At 39.5% G+C, this 18,994-nt stretch overlaps 1 protein-coding gene across 6 annotated transcripts in view; it reads left to right on the top strand.

Moving 5' to 3' along the window:
• MYO16 (myosin XVI) overlaps positions 1-18,994 on the top strand; it is a 393,567-nt gene that overhangs the window by 81,144 nt on the left and 293,429 nt on the right. For 2 of the 6 annotated variants that reach the window (XR_003921201.2, XM_029999070.2), the window contains exon 1: positions 629-869. The exons of 3 other annotated variants lie outside the window; for them this stretch is intronic. Coding sequence is in view for 2 of the 3 variants with exons in the window: in XM_029999070.2 (XP_029854930.1) it covers positions 842-869 (28 nt within the window). In the remaining variant the exon portion in view is untranslated. Of the gene's footprint in view, positions 1-605; positions 870-18,994 lie in introns of those variants that run through there. One more of the 6 variants, XM_029999066.2, reaches the window with a different exon arrangement.

Genomic DNA, 18,994 nt, shown 5'->3' on the forward strand with positions numbered 1-18,994 from the left:
TCACGATATAAACCATGCAGAGCTTGCAGTTTCTTTCTTCTGACATAAATATTCCATCTCTAAGAAAGATGCAGTGTAGTACAAAGAAATGACAAAACAAGAACATATCAAGGAATGTACACACAAGCATGTTTCTTAGCTCAATTTAAATGAACCCATGCATAAACCAGGAGAGTCTGAAGATGGCTGTGAGCTTTATCCCAGTTTTTACCTTACAACATACTGAAAAACGATCCGTGATCCTAAAAGGTGGTTATTTTTGGCAACCTATATCAATTTCCTATTCACACAGCAACTGGTGGCAACTAAAAATAATCCTGTTTTAGTACCAGCTAAGAATCTGGTCACATTTGGCACACGAACAACATGCACAATAAAATTGAAGATCCCTTGTTCTGCTATTTCATTCGAGCCCACTCATCGAGCTTAGTTTGCTGCCATTTGAAAGCTATTGAAAAGCCATTAACTGGCAGGACTGTGAGAGCCGCAGTGCAGCAGCACACCTCAGTGCTGGAAGAATGTGGCTGCAAGTGCACACCAATTAAATCTTTCTATTCCTGGGGATGTGGGATTAGGAGCGGTGTCAATCAATCGTGCTACAATAGCACGTGCAGTAGTCATGGTTCAAGACGCACAGAGGTTTATCATAACTCCAGCAGTCGGGTGAGGATGACTTGGAAGCCTCTGCAAGATCCTGGAACAGAACCTCCATTAAATAATGTATTCTGAGGTGTACTGGATACCTGAGGAAGGGCTCTAAATAATGCATTTTCTGGGCATGACAGTTGTAGCAGAAGAGAATGCTGAAGCCTGTAGCAAGACTACAGCCTGAGATGAAAGAATGTCTCATTACCATTTTATCAAATGCTGTAAGTAACAAAATGGTTATTTTGATTTTAAAACTGTCTTTTTCTTTTCTGAGGTGTGTCTTTTCAATGCATATGCAGAAAGTCGAAGGCAGATGCTGCATGATGTCAACGTGGTTGTCGGGGAGTTGTTACTTTGCATGTGAATACGCAGGCAGAGAACAGTGTTTCTTTTTCTCCTCCGTTCAGAGGCAACTTCATTGTGTGTGTGATAAAGCCCTTCATTCTGAAGTTCATACTGATCAGCTTTTAAAACTTTTGTTTACATTAATCACTGAAGAAAATAATTTCCAAAAAGAAGAAACACGTCATTCCTAGCATTATGTTAAAGACGCCTGTAAGGACAACCTTGGACATGGCTCTTACACTTTGCAAGGGTAATACAAATGAGAATAGCTTCATAATTATGAGCATATCTCATCATCTATTGTAGATCAAATGCTTGTATCCCTTCCTTATCAGAATATTTAGCTATTTGGTGTCACAGACTTAAAAAAATAATAATGAACTTTTAACCTTGAATTAGGCAAGCTGCCTCCTTAAAGACTGAAATTAGGATCTATGCTAAATGTATTGATTCAATGCAGAGCAAATTCCTAGCAGCATTTTTGGGGGTTTGGGTTTTTTTTTTTGGTCTGCCTGTCAAGGCTGCTTGTCTTCCTAGCTGCACATTTTTCGAGCTTTTTGGGTCTGCCCTTTAAAGCATCCAGGGTCTGAGTGGAAGTTGCTGGTTTTACATCAGATAAATGAATTATTGTTTTAGATATTTGTTTTGGAGACAGCCACTAGTAGTTTGTTAGCCATAGTTATTTTTTACTGCAGGACTTGGAAAACTTCAGACTTCTAGTGATTATGTCACTGTTTTCACATAACAAATAGCAGATTGCTGTAAAAGGTTTTCTCTCCGGATTGTGGTTCTTGATGACTTAAGTGTACCAAGGACATTTCTGAAACTATTTTTAAAACGCTGTGTTGCAGTTAAGAACTGAGTAAGTGGTTCTTTGATGTTTTAATATGAAATTAAGGTGCCTGGGAAGTATTTTAGTAATTCAAGGAAAAATGATTTATGAGGGTTTCCTCTTGTCTGGATTCAAGGGGACTCATGTATGGAAATGCTTTTAATACTGGTGGGAGTTACAAGCCTAAATTCCCTGTTCATGCAGAGAAGCAGAGATTAGGTTTACTGCATAGTTTTAAAGGTGCATTCTAAGAATAAGTCTTTGAGCTTGTAATAAGATTTGATAAGTGCAAATGGGTAATTTGCGGCATAATAACAATCTTGAAGGTGTTGGAAAAGTATTGTTCGATCTTTATTCACTTTGGAATTACTTTCTTAAAGTGAAACTGTAGCAAATATACACGGGCATGTGTGTGTTCAATAGCATATTAAATATGTAACTCTACAATGAAAATATAGGTTCTGTAATTGGAAAGAGATGAGGATGACCATGAGGTTCTCTCATTAAAAGGAAGCAAATGACGACTGCTTGGGATGTTCATTGTGTTGGTTGGAGGGCAGGGATGGAGGACTAAAACACAGCAGAGGGATGTACAGCATTAGTTTTGGCAATATTATTTGTTTCCTCTTTTCCAGATTTGGAATTTTGTAATTAGTGATTTCTCACAAAATCAGGGTATTTTACCACATAGCACTTTTCCTTCCAAATAGTGTGCTTCAGAAGACAATGGGTGCTGGCTAGAGCCTGCCAGAAGGGCTTTTTACTGCCTGTGCTTCTCCATACAGAATTGGCAAAAGTGCTTCCATCTCTGCCTGTAATCAGTGAAGGAGAAACACTTCCTCTCTGATCCTTCCCTGAGTGTTACCATTTGACTTAACATGCCAATAGTGTTGCTAATGTTCGTGTTTGGCAGACTGCTGGGATCAGATATGGGCCAGGGCTGCCTGCAGGGTGGCAGTGCCAGCAATGTTCTGAGATCTGCTGAGAGCAGCTGAACCTCACAGGGGTTGGGATGTGAGTCTTCACACGCTGCTTTGTTTTTAAACCATTTCACCGATGATTTCTGTATCAGAAGGAAAAGACATTGAACCAGAGGAAGTGTGTTTGCAGAGCATTGTTTCTTGGTCTACTTTGGGAGAGGAGGAGTATCTAAAAGATATTTATTAATGGCACTTTAAAGCTAGTATTTTATGAACTGTAGTGCTATGTGCCTGACATTTGCATGTGTTTGCACTTTGTTTTTTTCAATCTCTGCAGAGATTAAGTGTGGAGATCTGAGCTGAGAAGGGCTATAGCTATTCTCCTATGTTGTTAGTACAATTTTACTAATATTCTTTCATTTTTTCAGTGCACTGCTCTCACTAGGAGGCTGTGAAAATGATATATACTTCGCCATCTTATTATAGGATCTTTCAGGTTGGAAAGATCCAACCTTGGGAGGTCTCCAGTCCACCCTCCTGCTCTAAGCAGGGGCAGCTGTGTGGTCAGACCAGATTGTTTGGGGCCATGCCCAGTGAGGTCTTTCATCCCAGTAATACTCTGGAATAAGGCCTGCTGCAGCCATCACGTTGTCTTCAGCTGGCACCTGCAGCATTTAAAACACAAACTGTATGTGCGTCTGCCTGCTTGAGCAGCTCGTGTTGTCACTGCTAGTGCCCATCTCCTTTTTGCAGCCAAGCATCGTTGCTGCCGAGAGCTGTCCCTGTCTGTGCTAGTAGCTTCTCCTTGGCAATCAGCTAGCGTGAGCTATTTAGAACAGAGAATGGTGGTACGTAGGAGAGTACCACATGTTACCTGCCAGCTGCTGGGTACCATTTTATCTCGATGATTTGTGTGACAGACTGTACAAGTGAATGTATTTTTGCAAATTAGGCAGCACCTTGCTGCTATCTTCTCTCCCTTGTATGTCTAGTTATGACATATATTTCATCATTTACATGTTATGGCTGTGGTTTTCCACCTGTGCTCTGGACTTCCTCTGGGGGATCTGCAAAAGTAACTAAGAAAAACAGTACTTTAGTCAGGAGGCTTAAATTCATTACGTGAGAGTCTGATTTCCGCTGCAAATGCCGTAGAGGTGCATAAATGCAAACAGAATTAAAATCTTGCTAAGGAGTTGTAGTCACACCAGCTGAAAGTCTGAGCCAAGTGAATTTATCCAAATATTAGGATCATCAAATCTGAACATCAGAGTCTACTTTCATTCTTTCCGGATTATCTCTGTTTCCGATTCCTTTATCTTCTTTGTATGAATTATGAAACACTGAATTGTGCTTTGTTAGGGACCAATGCTTACAGAGATCTGGGATGGAAATACTAATTAGATGTTTATTGGTGAATTTAATTCAGGATTTGAAACAAGATATAAAAGAAATACAACCATTCTCTCCAACATCTAGCCCTTATTACCTTCAGCATCTGAATACGTGGCAAGAATTGCCCATGAAGAAAATTAATTAAAGTAGAAGATGCACTGAAAGATTTGGCCTTTAAATTTTGCTATAGCCTCTTCAGATACCTTGTAGCCTGTACTGATTTATTCCTTCTTTTTGCTGCCTCCTAATCACAGTATTTAAAAAACCCATATACTTTTGGGGTCTTCCCTTACATTGAAAAAAATTTAGTCTTGACTTTTGTCTGTAATGCCAGAGATCTTAATCGTATACTTTGTCTTGAAAGGCCGAAGCCAGCAGTAATGTACTCACAGATGTCACCTTGGGTATTTTTCACACCAATTCACAGAGTATTTGATAACAAAATTACTGTCATATTTATGAATGAAAGAAGAGCAAATTCTGTGGATCATTGTTATGATTTCCATTTTATTTAATTTTACCCCACTTTTCCATAGCTTGCCATTTCAATGCATTTTCAGTTTCAGTAAAATTATTAACCAGTAGAAATCTCAACATTGTTGGATGAGCACTTCACCCGTGGTGGTGTCTGTCCCTTTTCACCGGGGTTATGGGACAGACTGCATTAGCATATTCCAGGATTCTTCGGGGGAAAGAGGCATATCATCCCAAACTGTCGTTTAGCACTTTAAATTCAGTCTGCGTGCTTTTCCCAAGGGATTCAGCCATCTCGCATCACCCAGAGTCTTCTGAAGCTCCAGAGATGTGCCACAGCGATAACTCTACCTGAACCATATGCAGCTTGGAAAAGGGTGGGGGAAGATGTGATACGATACATTAGTTTTAGTTTACAGATGATGGGGACTTGAACTTGATTATCCCATGGATGAAGAGGCAATACTGTGGGTGAAACATGTGATACCTTCGTGTCAGCTTTCTTACTGTGAGACAGCCTGTGAAAATTTCATCCGTTTCAATAGAGTGAGTTGCTGTAGCTTAGACTGAGTAAGAAGAGAAGAGGAGCCTGAAGAGAAAAATTGGAGACCCCTAGTTGGTCTGCGACACAGGAACCCTTTGACTCTATGGTGGTGTGTGCAAAGTCTTCAAAGTGTCTTCTCCTTCCCATGAACAGGATTTCTTCTATTCCAAGGTTGGGCAGGAGGTGGTATTCATTTATTTATTCCATTTTATGGTGTCCCAGAGAATTCTCATGTCCTCTTGGACATGTCCTCTGCCACCAATGAGGAGTCCAAGGCACAAAAAAGTAAAAAATTATGCAGGTGGTAGGAAGTAGAGCTGTAAATAGAAGCAGGACGTCTGTACCAGTCCTTATTCAACAGCCATCCCTTTAGTTTAGGTTGATATTTCATGATGGTGTCAGCTAACTCTCGTGTCATGGTTTTTTTCTGCAATAAGAGAGCTAAGTACAAGATGGCTGCAGGGGAAACCTCCTTTTCCTTGTACACGCTTATGACACCGTGACCTATGGCATAAGGTTAAGATTATTACTGAAATGAGATGCCTAGCATAACCGAGTGACGCTGCCTGCTGAAAATGAAGCTGGGAGGAAGAGGCAGGAGTCATCTTCTCCTGGAGTTCAGAAGGAGCGAGAGGAGGAGCTATGTGTGACGAGCCACTGCTTGGGAGTTTTTAGATCCCGTGAGGATGCATAAAGCAATTTGGGGGAGGAATAAAGAGATTTTGATGAAAGGTATTTGTTTGAGAAGCTTATGCTGTAAAATCCAGAAAAGGAATACTAATATAATACACAGTATTTCTTATTCCATTTATACAGACTGAATCTGAGTCTGATGTATCAATGATATAGAATGCAGATTTTAAAAAAAAATGTTTAGTCAGTAGGATAATTCAGATGTCATGAAGGATATCTGAAAAATTAGGTAAAACTGCTTTTTAATTCTGCAGTCAAGGACAAATGGTTTTTATCTTCCAAACCTCGATACAAGTAGAGCCACAGCGAGAACATTTTTACTTCTGTTAAACTCTTTGTGTCTGTCTCTCTCACTGTAATCACAGGATAGGTGCAAGCCAACAAGAAAAAAAGGAAATTATTTACAACTTATGAACACTATTAGTTCTGTACCAGCTTATGATACTAGATTGTTTTATTTATTTTTATTCTGCAGTTCCTGGGTTCATGTGACAATGACAGAAACTGGATGTTATTTTTTTAATTTGAACTAATTTTCTACCTTGCCTAAATATCAGGAAGTTAGAAATCATTACACTGGATGCCAGGGAAGATGTAAAAAGAACCTTTAATTTAATATCTGTATTTAGACATAGGAAGTGATATTTGGAAAAATATATTTTGGGCTCGCAGTAGCCCAATTATCTTTGCACTTTTGTAATACTGGTCATCCAATAATTTGCCAAGTGTGTGTCCAAGTAAATAAAACTTTCCTAACAGTAACAATTGACAGCAACTTTCCTAACAATAACAATTGCTTAGAATAGCATTTGAAAATTATATTAAGATGAAGATATGTATTAAATTGGTATTTGGAAAAATACATTTTGAAATAAGAGCAAGAGGAGCAATATTAACTTGGAAAATTGAAGGCTACAAGATTTCCAACTTTGTATTCAACTAAAAATAGGTTCTATTTATAATATTTTTGATGGAAATTATAGTCATCCGAAAAATAATTTTTATGTCATCATTTTGTTTCCCACTGTAAAAAATCTGTCATGAGAGAGAAGCATTAGCATTTTCTGTGGAAAACTTTACTGTGAACTTGTAAGGAAATTATAAAAAAATCTCTTACACTTTTGGTATTTGGAGTGCATTTTTCTTCTAATATAGTGATTCTGCTGACAGCAAAGAAATCTAGCCACCCTGAAAATAAGATGAAAGAAGATTGTACAGGTCAAAGTATCATATTTTCTCACCATATTGGCACAGCATGCATGAAGCTTCAGAATTCTGATATTACATTTTTTAGAAGATTGCTGCAAGAGCAGAGAACAGCAAAAAAACCCCAAACCTCTCTGTTTCCACATGTGAAACTGTAGTGATATAGCCACTTTTCCTCACAAAATTTCTGAAAATTTTGAGGCTAAGAAACATATTTTCACTCCTGAAGTAACTTCTTGCTCCAAATAATCATGATACCTTTTCTTTCTCATTTCGGACAAATTAATATACTGCATCATGGTAAATTTTGCACAGTTGGTAAGCTGTAAAACCAAAGAGAAAATATTTGTAGATAATGAAATTAACACCTTCATCAAAATTGCCACAGTATAAACATGATTATTTTAGAGCAAGTAAAATTTTAAGTTGACATAATTCTAATTTGTTTTTAAACAAATGGAAATCAATTAGGTCGACAGAAGTTTAGTTTGATTTTGGAACAAATAGAGTTGTCCTAATGCAAATTTTTTAATATATCATAAAGGAGCACCACCAATTTAAAAAAAAATAATGGTATATTGTTTATTAAAAGGTGTATTTGCCATTTGTTTGCTTTCAAGCAACTGCCTTCAGTGCAAACAACAGCAAAATAAGACCTGCTGAAAGAAATCTTCAAATTCTAGTATCTTGACTACTGGACATACCCTCAGGTAACAGATGACATGAGTGAGTCTGTTGTAACCTGCAGAAACACAAATGCAAGTAGTATCGCCAAATCTGTTTTCCTTGCCAGTGCCGTTCTTGTACACTGAAAGACAGCTGTCCCCGACAAGTTCCCCCCATCTGTAAGGTGATTCTGTGAGCTGGCATGTAGTCCATTTTAATCTCTTTTTAGCCAGTAAGAATGGGAACTGGCAAGGAGTGTGGACAGGAGAGCACAGCACAGAAGTGGAAGAGCATTTGGTCATTTATTACTAGGGTTTCCACTTGGAAGTGTGCTTTACTCTCTTTTACTTCATAGTTGATTTTAAAACAGAAAATGTTATTCTTGGGAAGAAGGAAAACATGGAGTCTGATATCTTTGGCCGTAAATCCTATTATGAATGTCTCTCTATGCAGTATGACTCTTCAGAAGAGATTGAAGTGATATTCAGAGCATGTAGATAGGCAATAGATCTGGGCCATACCACCTCAGGCTGTTGGAGTCCTGCTGTGGTCCCATGTGGCGCAAATCCTGTTATGAAGTATGACATATAAAATATATATGGGACCTGGTAAAGACATCTACAGAAAATGGAGCGATTTATTAAGGTCGTATTTTGAAAGCTAATCTATGGCTTTCAAATGTGATCCTTTTACTGTATAAGGAATCAAAGCTTTCTCCCGTAGAAGTTTTGTAAATGTTGACATCTAAGCTGAGGAGGAAGGAGGAGGAAGGAGGGAGGCAGGCATGGAGAAATTTCCCCTTTTTTCAGTCTTTGTGGAAAGAGTAGTATTGTTGTCTTTAGGTAGCTTATTGCAGGAGGCTCTAAGAAAATAGGTGAAACCAATGTATCCCTTACTCAGCACTCAGTTTATGTGAAACAGGAGAAATTTTATATTCTAATTGCAGGTGAAATGAATACCTTGCTTTTCAGGTGCTTTGCTTTGGACACAATTACTTCATTTTGTTAGCTGCAGTACTAATAATGTTAGTTACAGAAATGGTATGTGTAAATCATATAGAGAGTTGTGAAAAGTAAAGCTCTTAAGGCAGTCTGAATGACATACTTAATTCCTCCTAATCACCAGTGAATTTATAGATTTATTGTGTCTCTGAGAGACACTTTTTCTGTCTTGTAAGCAGTAATGTTGGAGCTGCAGTAATAATTTCTCTTTGATTTCTACCTCAGTTTCTTCAATAGCTTTGAAGCATTTTTTTGTGTCTGTCTAGTTATTTCCTTGGTGAAGGAACTTGAAGTTTCATGTAGACTTGGTGTCCATCCATTTCAGTTTGTCAGATGAGATGAAGCTGTTCAGTTTCTTCTTCTTCCTCTTCCTTTTCTACTTCTTCTTCCTCTTCTTTTTCTTCTTCTTCAGACAAATAATCAACCGGATTTCCCCATTTTAACTTAACCCAGAAGTGATACTGCTATGCATGTTCACAAACAAGTGTGATAGTGATTCTCTGCGCTTCTGTTTCTTATGTTTTATGTGCCCATATAGCTGTGCTATAGTATTACGTGACCATGAGTATAATGCTAGATGGTAGATGTGGAAGGTGCTTGGTTGCTGGCTGGGGTTAAACCATGACAACTCTGTTGTCACGACAGCTGCTCAGCCTGCTTTCATTTTCAGTTATCCATGAAGATCCAGCTCAGACTAGCAACCGTCCTTGCTGTTCTAGCCATAGCCCAGGCTTACCTGGGACATACCCAATAACTATCCCCCCAGCACAAGGGAGAGAAGTCTTTTAGATACCAATGGTGTAGCTCTACATACCAGAAATTCCCCCCTGGTTGCTTCTCCACTTTACTGGAGGGTTGTCTTTACAGAACTTTGCAGGGCAGAGCAGAGTGAGCAAGCTGCTTTGAGTGCCTTGAGTGCCAGAAACATTGGACTGCTGTGCCCACATTGGTGCTTTTGCGTGGCTATCCACCCAGTGTACCAAACAAGGAATCTTGCGGTCCTACCTGTTAATGTCATCCATGTGTGTTATTTTTATCTTGGTACTCTGCCTAAATTTACACTCTACTAAATTAATTTTATTGTTCAAAATTGCCTTCCTTTTTATGCTATATAACCTTTCTTTTTCCCTTTCACCCTTCAAATTTCTGTTAACTTGTCTGTCCTTAGTCACTGCTTAGCTATGCATATTTAATTCTTTTCATCTTTCCTCATAAATCAGTCCCTCAGGCCCCAGAACCATTTGTGGTAGTTTCTTTTGAACTGCTCCAGTTTGACTGTCTAGAATTGAATGCAGTATTCCAGATAAGTTGCCTTTCTGCTGAAAGGAGGAGGGCCTGTTTCCAATCCTTTTGCTATTTGAAAACTGAGATGGCAGTCCCTTGATGTACACTGAACAGTGACCAAAGGCCTACATATTAGCTCTGCTGCAGAATTTTTGTTAGCTCCACTGTACTGTAAACTAGTTTTCCATCTGCTTTTACTTTACAGTAATCTCTGTAAATTATTAGATTGCATGTAGAACCACAGTCCACTTGGCACAGATTTCCTTTCCTGTGTGCTTGCCAGTCCTTCTGGTTAGGTCCATGAACCACCGTTTCCCTTTTGGCTTTTGACTATCTGTGATGTATGGTACTGAATATCCTTTGTCTTGATCCATATATACCTTTTTCTTTTTTTTTTTACTAAATTTACTGCATGCATGCTTTTGCAAATTTTGATTTATGTGTTTTTCTCCTGTGTTTGCTGTAATTCTCATATGCTGTATGCGTCTTGATCCTTGGCATATTTGCAGCCCTAATAGTGGTATCTGAGAATGTCTGTGATGAAAGAACTGCCCCAGGTTTTGAAACAATCTGATTTTTTGTTTCTTTGTTCAGACATTAATTTACGGTAAAACAGTTGGTTGTTTCTGCTGCTGTCCAACTTTCTCAGTACCTTTGAGGCGTAGCAGCTGTAATTTTTGGCTTCTTCTCACTGTGCACCTACGTGTTAATTCACCCTTCAGAGTTGCAGATTTACAAGTACTGGCAACAGTCTTAGTGTTTTTCATTGCTTATTGTGATCTGAGCGTCCGTGGTCTGCGTAACAAGCCCTTTATATTATACTGTGACTGCAGGAAGAATTTTCTAGTGCATCTATTCCCACATGCATGTCCTCCCCTCCTCTCTGTCCTATATCTTGAAGTGTGGACTAGAGATGAATGTATTATTACATCTCCATTTACTGCACTGTAAGGAAATAACTCTTATCTTCACAGCTTAGTTGCAGCTTCGTAAGTTTTGCATTGCAGCCAAATAAAGACAGCCAGGTCTGTGCAAGGACTGAAAGGAGGTATTTTTTCTAGAGGACTTCTCATCTCTTTCTTCTTATCTTTTTTATTGTCATTTGGCAAACCTCGATCTTCTTTGCTCTCGTTGTCCCTTCTGATTTGGAGCTTCTTGAGTTTTACTTGCTGTTGGTGTGATTTATAGCAATTTAGATTATTAAAATATGACCAAACACGTTGATATTATTTTCTCAAAGGCTTGGTAAGTTACAAGCCTTATTAAGTGCTTTGCTTCTGGAAATCCCAAATAATGAGTGACATAAATTCATAGATCCAAAAGTGAACAAAAGATTATAAGGGGTAGCTCAAACAGCCAATTTAGTTTTTCTTCTAACTTGTGTATATATAGATACAACTTAAAAATGCGCTAGTGCAGTCAGTTTGAATCAGATGACTGTAGATTTTTGATTACTTTAAACTCTGTCTTCAGATCCTGACACAGGCACTTACAAAATTTCTTTAAAAAAATATAAAATTAGCTGCTTTAGGAATAATATTGCTAATCACTGGGAAACATATAAGCATATTTTACTTTGATTTTCCTAAGGAAACAAAAGTCTGTGTGATTATGTTACTCGTGTGTGTGCATGTGCATCTTTCAGTTTTGCTTCCCATCATAATTTCCAAACCTGTTACTCAGTTTCAAGCAAATGTTTCAAAACCAGGTTAATCATGACACAGTTTATTCAAACAAGTGAGCAGTGTTTGGTACTACATTGCCTGGGAATGTCGTACAACTATTTCATTATGGTTAGAAATTATAATGTTGCTTTTCTACTACATGGGTATCAGGGTTAGCTTACTAAGCATTGAATCTCTTGTCACAGAAGATACCAAGTAGTCTCAAGTATGTTGCAAGGAAATTTAAGCCTACTGCAAGTAAGTTCCTTCTTCCTTGGGTGAAATGCATTGCCATGCAGAATTGCCCTCTGCACCACTTACCTTGCTGCAAGGAGAATGAAAGTTAAGGTGGCTAGACAGCATTTGTAGGAAAAAATTCAAAGGGTCTGTCTACACTTCGTAAAAAGGAGGGTAAGGTATTGGACCTCTGGTGGTCTACAGGATTGTTATTTAGCTTGTTGGCTCAGTTTTGAACAGTTCCAACTAGCCCTTTCTATGGCAAAGGCTATGGACTGTATCTAGAGAGCTCTCCCAATAGACAGGATGGATGAAACTCCCCCAAATTATGTGCTCTATGCCCTGTCCAATCTTTCATCTATTTCAAAAGGCTTTGTAGCCTCAAATACTGTTCCCTGCCTACAAATGCTCTCCTACTACTTACTAGAACATTTACAAACACCTTTGGTTTTATGTTGTAAAATTTCTTTCTGCTATGTTGCAGTGCAGTCTCCACTTTAGACACTGTGAGATTTAGAAGCAGCAAAAAAGATAATTATGTCTTACAGCACAACAGCAGAGCATGATAATCACAGGAGAATTAGGACTATGTGCTATGCAATTTAGATATGTTTCATTTGTTCTGCACGAACCTTCACCATGTGAACATGAGCCAGTACATAACACTTCACTGGCGAGCCAGAGATTGCTTCCTGCCCTTCTTTTATGTACTAGAATAAAGGTATCCAAAATCAACTTTTTTTCCTTTTTTTTTTTATGGATCCCAAGTTTCATGGACCAATTGCTAAGAAGCCTACCTTGAAGTCCAGAAGAGCAGTAGGTAGTGTTTCAGCCTATTGTCTGGACAGTCATTATTTGGAGATGCTACAATACAGCCCAGAATCCAGCTTGAGGACAGACTTCCATCTCCTAAAAGCTCAATTATCTGGAATATTATATGAGAAGAAATGAATGGGTGAATGTGTTTTACTCATCTTTGAGAGCATGCAGTCTTTTCAGCTGGAAAATCCAGTGCTCCAGAGCAGTAAATGGTGTTTTAGTTTGTTTTACAAAAGGTTCTGATGTTTGCAGGAGAACTTGAGTACTTGAGGCATGCTGTGGTTTGTCAGAATCCAGACTGCATCTTTGTCTCATCCTCCAAGGGAGTATGGAAGGATGACAGCAGTAGAGAGGATATGCAGATAGCAGCTTTACCAAAAGAAACAGTATGAGCTCCAGCAGATCGTGTCTGTTCATTTTGCTTGCATTCATGTAGTTTCTGGATGTGATCCACAGATGAGGACTACTGCTCTGGGATATACACAGTTCCTTTCAGACCATTCAGACCTGTGAGTTCCCTGCACTTCAAGACAGGCACAAGAAATTAATAATGATTTTTTTTTTCTAAAAAATGGGAAGAAGCCCTTACATATATATTTGAAACCTGTGTTTTATAACACTGAAGGAGAGTGCATGGGCAGGCAGTTTGGCTTTGTTCATTGAATAGGCTGGCACACAGTTAATGACTTACGTAGAACAAAAAATATCTATATGTTACAGACTGCTACATGACATAAATCACAAATGACAATGCAGAGCCTTCTGTTATATTTGATTCGTTATTATTCAGGCTGTCTTCTATCACTACGAAGGCAAGATCCCAAACTGGTTGATTCTTTGATTTAAATACAATAAATTTTTAGAGAATGCTGCTGTAACTTCACTGAATTGCTGATAGATAGATAGATAATAGAGTCTATTAGAAAGCCTGTAGAGTTGATTAATAGTGTCTGATAAGTAACTTTTCTTTGGTATCAAGCTGGAAATTGATTGCAGTTCCTGCTTACCAGTCTAGTCACACTGAAAGGCTCTTGAAGAGCAGCATACAGGAGTAAGGTTTTATAAGAGGATGGTTGCTTGAATGCTCTCAGGATTGCTCTTCAGCAAAGACAGAGTTGGCTGTTAAGCAGAAAATGAGGAAGCTTTGTATATCGTGTCATTTAAGAGCCCTAACTTTGTAATTATACCCAAAAGAAGCTCTGTGGAGCCACGAACAGGAGAAGCACATCAGCTCCTTTACTGCAGTGTAATTTATTCTCAGAAGACTTGGCATTAATTGAATTCTTTACATTCTTTACAAGGTAAATAGTTTACATTTATACCGCTCCCTCATGATTATCTGCTTGTGCGGTGGGGAGGGGAACCAAGGAAAAAGAAAAGGAATAAGCCCATCGCTACAGTGAGCAGAGCACTGCTGACCTGATGAAAACGCTTTAGCCGTTAAAATCAGGCTAAGTGGTTACGAGCACCGCGCTTCAGTTACAGCTTAATAAACGTAATGGAGAGCCTGTTCAAATGGTAAGTAATTTTCCCTGTGCCAAAGGACTTTCAAATCCAAGTATTTTGATACCAACCTTAACATTGCAATTTGAGATGGATTTAAACTGATCTAGCCCTTTCTGTGGGTAAGAAGTGTTTCTTTTTGAAACTGTAGGATCAGTAGATGATACATAATAACTTTTGATTTCTGAAGAGGGCATCTCTAAAAAATGCATTGATCTGTGGTCCAGACACCGTAAGTTCATTTAGGCTATTGTATTTGTATCGCTGATTTCATATGGAATTCAGTTCAGCTGCATAAATACTAATAAATTATTATTTCTAATTTAATACAGTAAATTTAGATAATATGTATTGTTCGTAGCACAAATTATCATATGTAGTAAAGTCATTATGTATAACAGCAAAGTGCATTAATGAAAGGGTCAGTGCTCTAGTTTCTGATCTGATTTCTGTTATCAAACATGGGGTGTAAATTAATGCAGCTTTTTGAACTGCATGAAGCTGCACTGATTTACACCATCTATGTATCTGGGTCTGTAAGTTCCAAAGAACTTGCTGCTCACTGCATGCTTTTCCCACATATTTTTGTTAGTATTGTCAGTATGTTTAGCTAGCCAGCTTTAAACGTGTCATGTAATAGTACAGTATTGATAAAACAAAGGCTTGTTTTTTGTTAATTAATGAATGCTAATCTATTTAACAGTTCACTGAACTTGTTGAAATTTTCAAATATTTTATCTTTCTGAAATTCCAGACAATTTCAGGTATCTAAATTAGAATGTAGGTTTCTAACTGTAGTTATGAAGAGGGGCTGATATCATATCTTTAGCAAGAACAGACCAAGATGGAGCTGAAGTGTCAGAGGACCCAAGCTAAACACAGTGTATGTTTCAGAGGGTTTTTTTACCCTTTTTCCTTCAATGAGAGCAAGATGCTTAAAGAATATTGTTTAGGTAGCAGTCCTAAGTAGATACATTCTCAGAATCTCACATTGCCATTTTTCCAGGTATTTAAGCCTTCTACATTTTGTTTCTATGCTTTAAAGACCGTAGTCCTTCAAACATCCAGAAGCTTAGTTATTTGTTGTTTAAAATATCATCAAAATCAACATGAATGTTTACATAAATAAAGGTAAGCATGTGTCTTAGTATTAGCAAATTTGTAGTTTTAAGTGTTATGCACCATAATTCTGTGTCACCTTATTTGAGATGCTTGCTGCATTAAAAAATGTCAGCAGTTTGGTTGTTGTGTACTTTTAATGAAGAGACAAGTTTTTTGACTTGCTATACTTTGCAAAACACACTATTCCCAGGGACCAGGAGTACTTACTTCTCTGAAACACAAGAGCAAATATTTATATCACATGAAAGTCAAAATACAGTACATATGAGCACAGTGGCAAACTTGTTTGTAGTGCCTGTGTGAACATGTGTATAAGCATTCAGCTTCACATTCTGGAAATGCCTCCTGACATGTGATCCAGATTAGATAGGAGCATAATCACCCCCAGGCAATGTGAATTACCATCTGAGGTGCATTTTTTTTAGGATGACTAGACTCCCAATTTAAATGCCAGAGCAAGTGACTAAGTGAAGTGACATAAAGCTGTAAGAAATGGAAATATAAAGGAAAGCTGTATCAATATGGTTTCTGAAAAGAGGTACAGCAAAAATGTTCTGCATACCGTAAAGTTACTTGGGCTCAAATCACCTGCAGGAGATGGAAGAAAATGCCTGTAGCAATCACATTCTTCCTCTCTGTTTATGTCACATCACCCTTCCCAAGCTCTTCATGTTGTTCAGGAGCTGGTGCTTGTATTGCCACAGCATTTTCCTTCTCTCCCCTCACAGTGAGAACTGGTGACAATTCAAAGCAAGCAGTTCCTCTTTGCTCAGAAATCTCTTGTTTGTACAGGCAGGATCAAGCTTCTAATTTGTGTTGTAATGCAGTTGGCACTCTGTCCAATTGTGAGTAAATTGCTACGATTTTATGAACAGATTGTTTTGTAGCAATGATTCTTCTCTTTCTAGTGGTTCAGGATGGACCCAGTCTGTGAAGCAGTTCTACACTAGCAAGCATCCTTGAAACATTTTTTTTTCCCTGTTAGTTACAGTGGTAGTGACTTCCTTTGTCCTGTGCTAGTTAATAACCAATGTGATATAATAAAAGGATCACTGGTTTTGATATTTCAGTATTTCATAAAGGTTTTTATATTGTGTGCTTATATAGAAGATGCAGACCTTAAAACCAGATACATAGTGACAATCATGTTTATTCTAGTTGTTTGGGTCCAGGGCATCTCATTAAATAAATAATACCCTGATAAGCTTTTGCAGTGTTTTGACGCAGGCACTGCTAATGAGTTATCCAGTGCAATATATCATGACAGGCACAGTGACCTTATAAAATCGCTGTACATAACTGTAATTTGTCATACACTGAGGCAAGAACCACATGAAATAATCTTCAAATATGATATCTTATGTAATGAGATATAAATTCTTGCGCAAATTGAATCAGAAGGCAGCCTTTCTCCCTACCCACCAGCCTTTCCTCACATTACCACACTGCCTCCTGACTAGCATACTCAGAACCAGCTCTGGTTGAGATCCTGTTTTCCATACATCTTCAGCTATTTGGATGGGTCCTGTACAAGGTTCTTGTACCGGTTCAGTGTGACGGTTTGTGCCGTTTTTCTCATACACAGAAGGAAAAGGCTGGACAGACCTGCTGCCTGTTACCCTTCAGGAGGCTCCAACAGCTGCTCTCTCTGGTCTGGCTGGAGCCTGGCCGTCAGTCCCTGAACAGTAATGGTTTACACCCGCCTAATGAAGCTGTGGATTTTAGCAGCTATTTTCTCCTGGAGGCTTTCTTTACAGCTGAAGCTGTCACTGCTGCTGGCAGTGCTCGATTAGGACAGTGTGGCTGGCATGCTTTGCAAGGTAAAGCTTAATCCTGAGGACTGGCCTGAGAGAAACTTGGGCCATTTCAACCAGGGAAGTGCGTATTTTCATGCCTGAGACAGACCAACCCTGTGCGTTGGTGTGGCGGGTACAAGCCGCCCTGACAGAGACCACAACTTCTCGACCGCTGAAAGGAAAGGGTTTAAAGTAGAAGCCGCGCTTCGGGGCTCGAGTGCTGGGTCCGCACAGCGGCCCGGAAGAAAGGCAAGGCCCTTCGGGTGACAGCTAAGGCCCTCAGCCAATGAAACACCTCGGTTGAGAGAAGTTTCTAGACGCCTGACCATATATGAGCACGAGCCGAGCCCTGCCCCGCCCTAGGGTAGAAAAAGAGCCCGCCGGGAGCCCCGTGTGGAGTGGGGCTGTCGGTCTGTGGTGGTGATGGTTGCGGCCAGTCGCTCGAGGAACACTGGCCGGGGCTGAGTGCCTTGTGCCTTGCCTCACATCACCGGTGAGTGGTGTGCGCGTTTGGAGTCTTCAGTCTGAGCCTGGATTTGGTTGTTGTTCCTGTAGTGATAGTTCCCAACTGACATCCTGAACCTGTAAGTAAGTGGTGTTGGTCACAGTTGTTTTGGCCTAATACCTGTCCAATCTGGCTGTTAGATTTCAATGCAACATAACATTCCTGTTTAATTTGACTGCTACATTTTGATATTGTTAAAGAAAATCGACTTTTGAAATACATTGCAGTCTGTCTAGTGTTTCTGTGATGACTGGTACAGGTTGGGAACACTGACTTGAGTTGCAGCCCTGCTGAAGAGGGTGCTGGGGTTACAGTAGATACAAAGTTGAATGGGAGCCAGCCCTGCATGCTGGTTGTAAATAAGGCAAACCACATAGTTGGCTATGTTAGGTGGGTGGCTAGCAGACTGAGGGAAGTCAATGTCTGCTTCTGCTTGGGGCTAGTGAAGCTGCATCTCCAAGTATGTATGTAAGAGGGACACTGAGGAAGTGGAGTGAAGGCAGCAGAAGGCTACCGGGATAATTACAGAAATGGCAAAGCTGAATTATTCTCAGTAGTGAAAGTAGTAACAGGGGATAATGGCCACCAAAAAAACCCCAAGACATTTTTGGTAGAAGGCGGTGCAGCACTGGAACAGGTTACCCAGAGAACTTGGAGAATCTGTTGATAGAGGTTTTCAAGACTCTGCTGGACAAGACAAGGTTATGTGACCTGATGTTGGTGATTAACTCCCTGCTCAAAGTGGCACTATGGCACTAAGCAATACCCAGAATTTTCTCCAGAAGCATGTCTATAGCACTCCTGGGTTTGAGTCCACCTCTCATGGGATGACAGCCTGGAAGCTCTGCTTCTTGTGCCATTGGCGGTTCCCCATGCTCAGTAGGCCACCAGTCAGAGCAGGGGTCTGCCTGGTTCTAAAACTGGGACTGAATGTTGCATGCTTTAAAGATGAGCATCTGAAAGATTAATTCAGACAGTTTGCCTTGTCTACATCTATACTATGTTGTTTCATGCAGGTTTAACCTAATGAGGCTGCTGACCTGCAGCTGTTAGATCCATGGTCAGATACTGATCTCAGCTGGGTTGTATCAGGTTCCAGATGTGCTGAGACAAAAAAATCCCATCTGCAACTCTGCTTCTCAGCTGAGACCGGTGCCCAAGTGGATTAAGAGTCCTCTTCTCAATCAGCCTGAATTGTTTGACTCTGGCCACACACTGGAAATGTCTATGTGAGGCCAGTTCTGGCAGTCAAGCACTGTTCTTCATGGAGCAAATAGATGGGCATTCATGCAGGGTGAAAGTCATCCCAGTAGAGAGGCAGAGGACACTAAGCCAGCCAC

The sequence above is a fragment of the Aquila chrysaetos genome, chromosome 23, assembly GCF_900496995.4.
Source record: "Aquila chrysaetos chrysaetos chromosome 23, bAquChr1.4, whole genome shotgun sequence".
In the NCBI taxonomy this organism is placed as follows: domain Eukaryota; kingdom Metazoa; phylum Chordata; class Aves; order Accipitriformes; family Accipitridae; genus Aquila; species Aquila chrysaetos.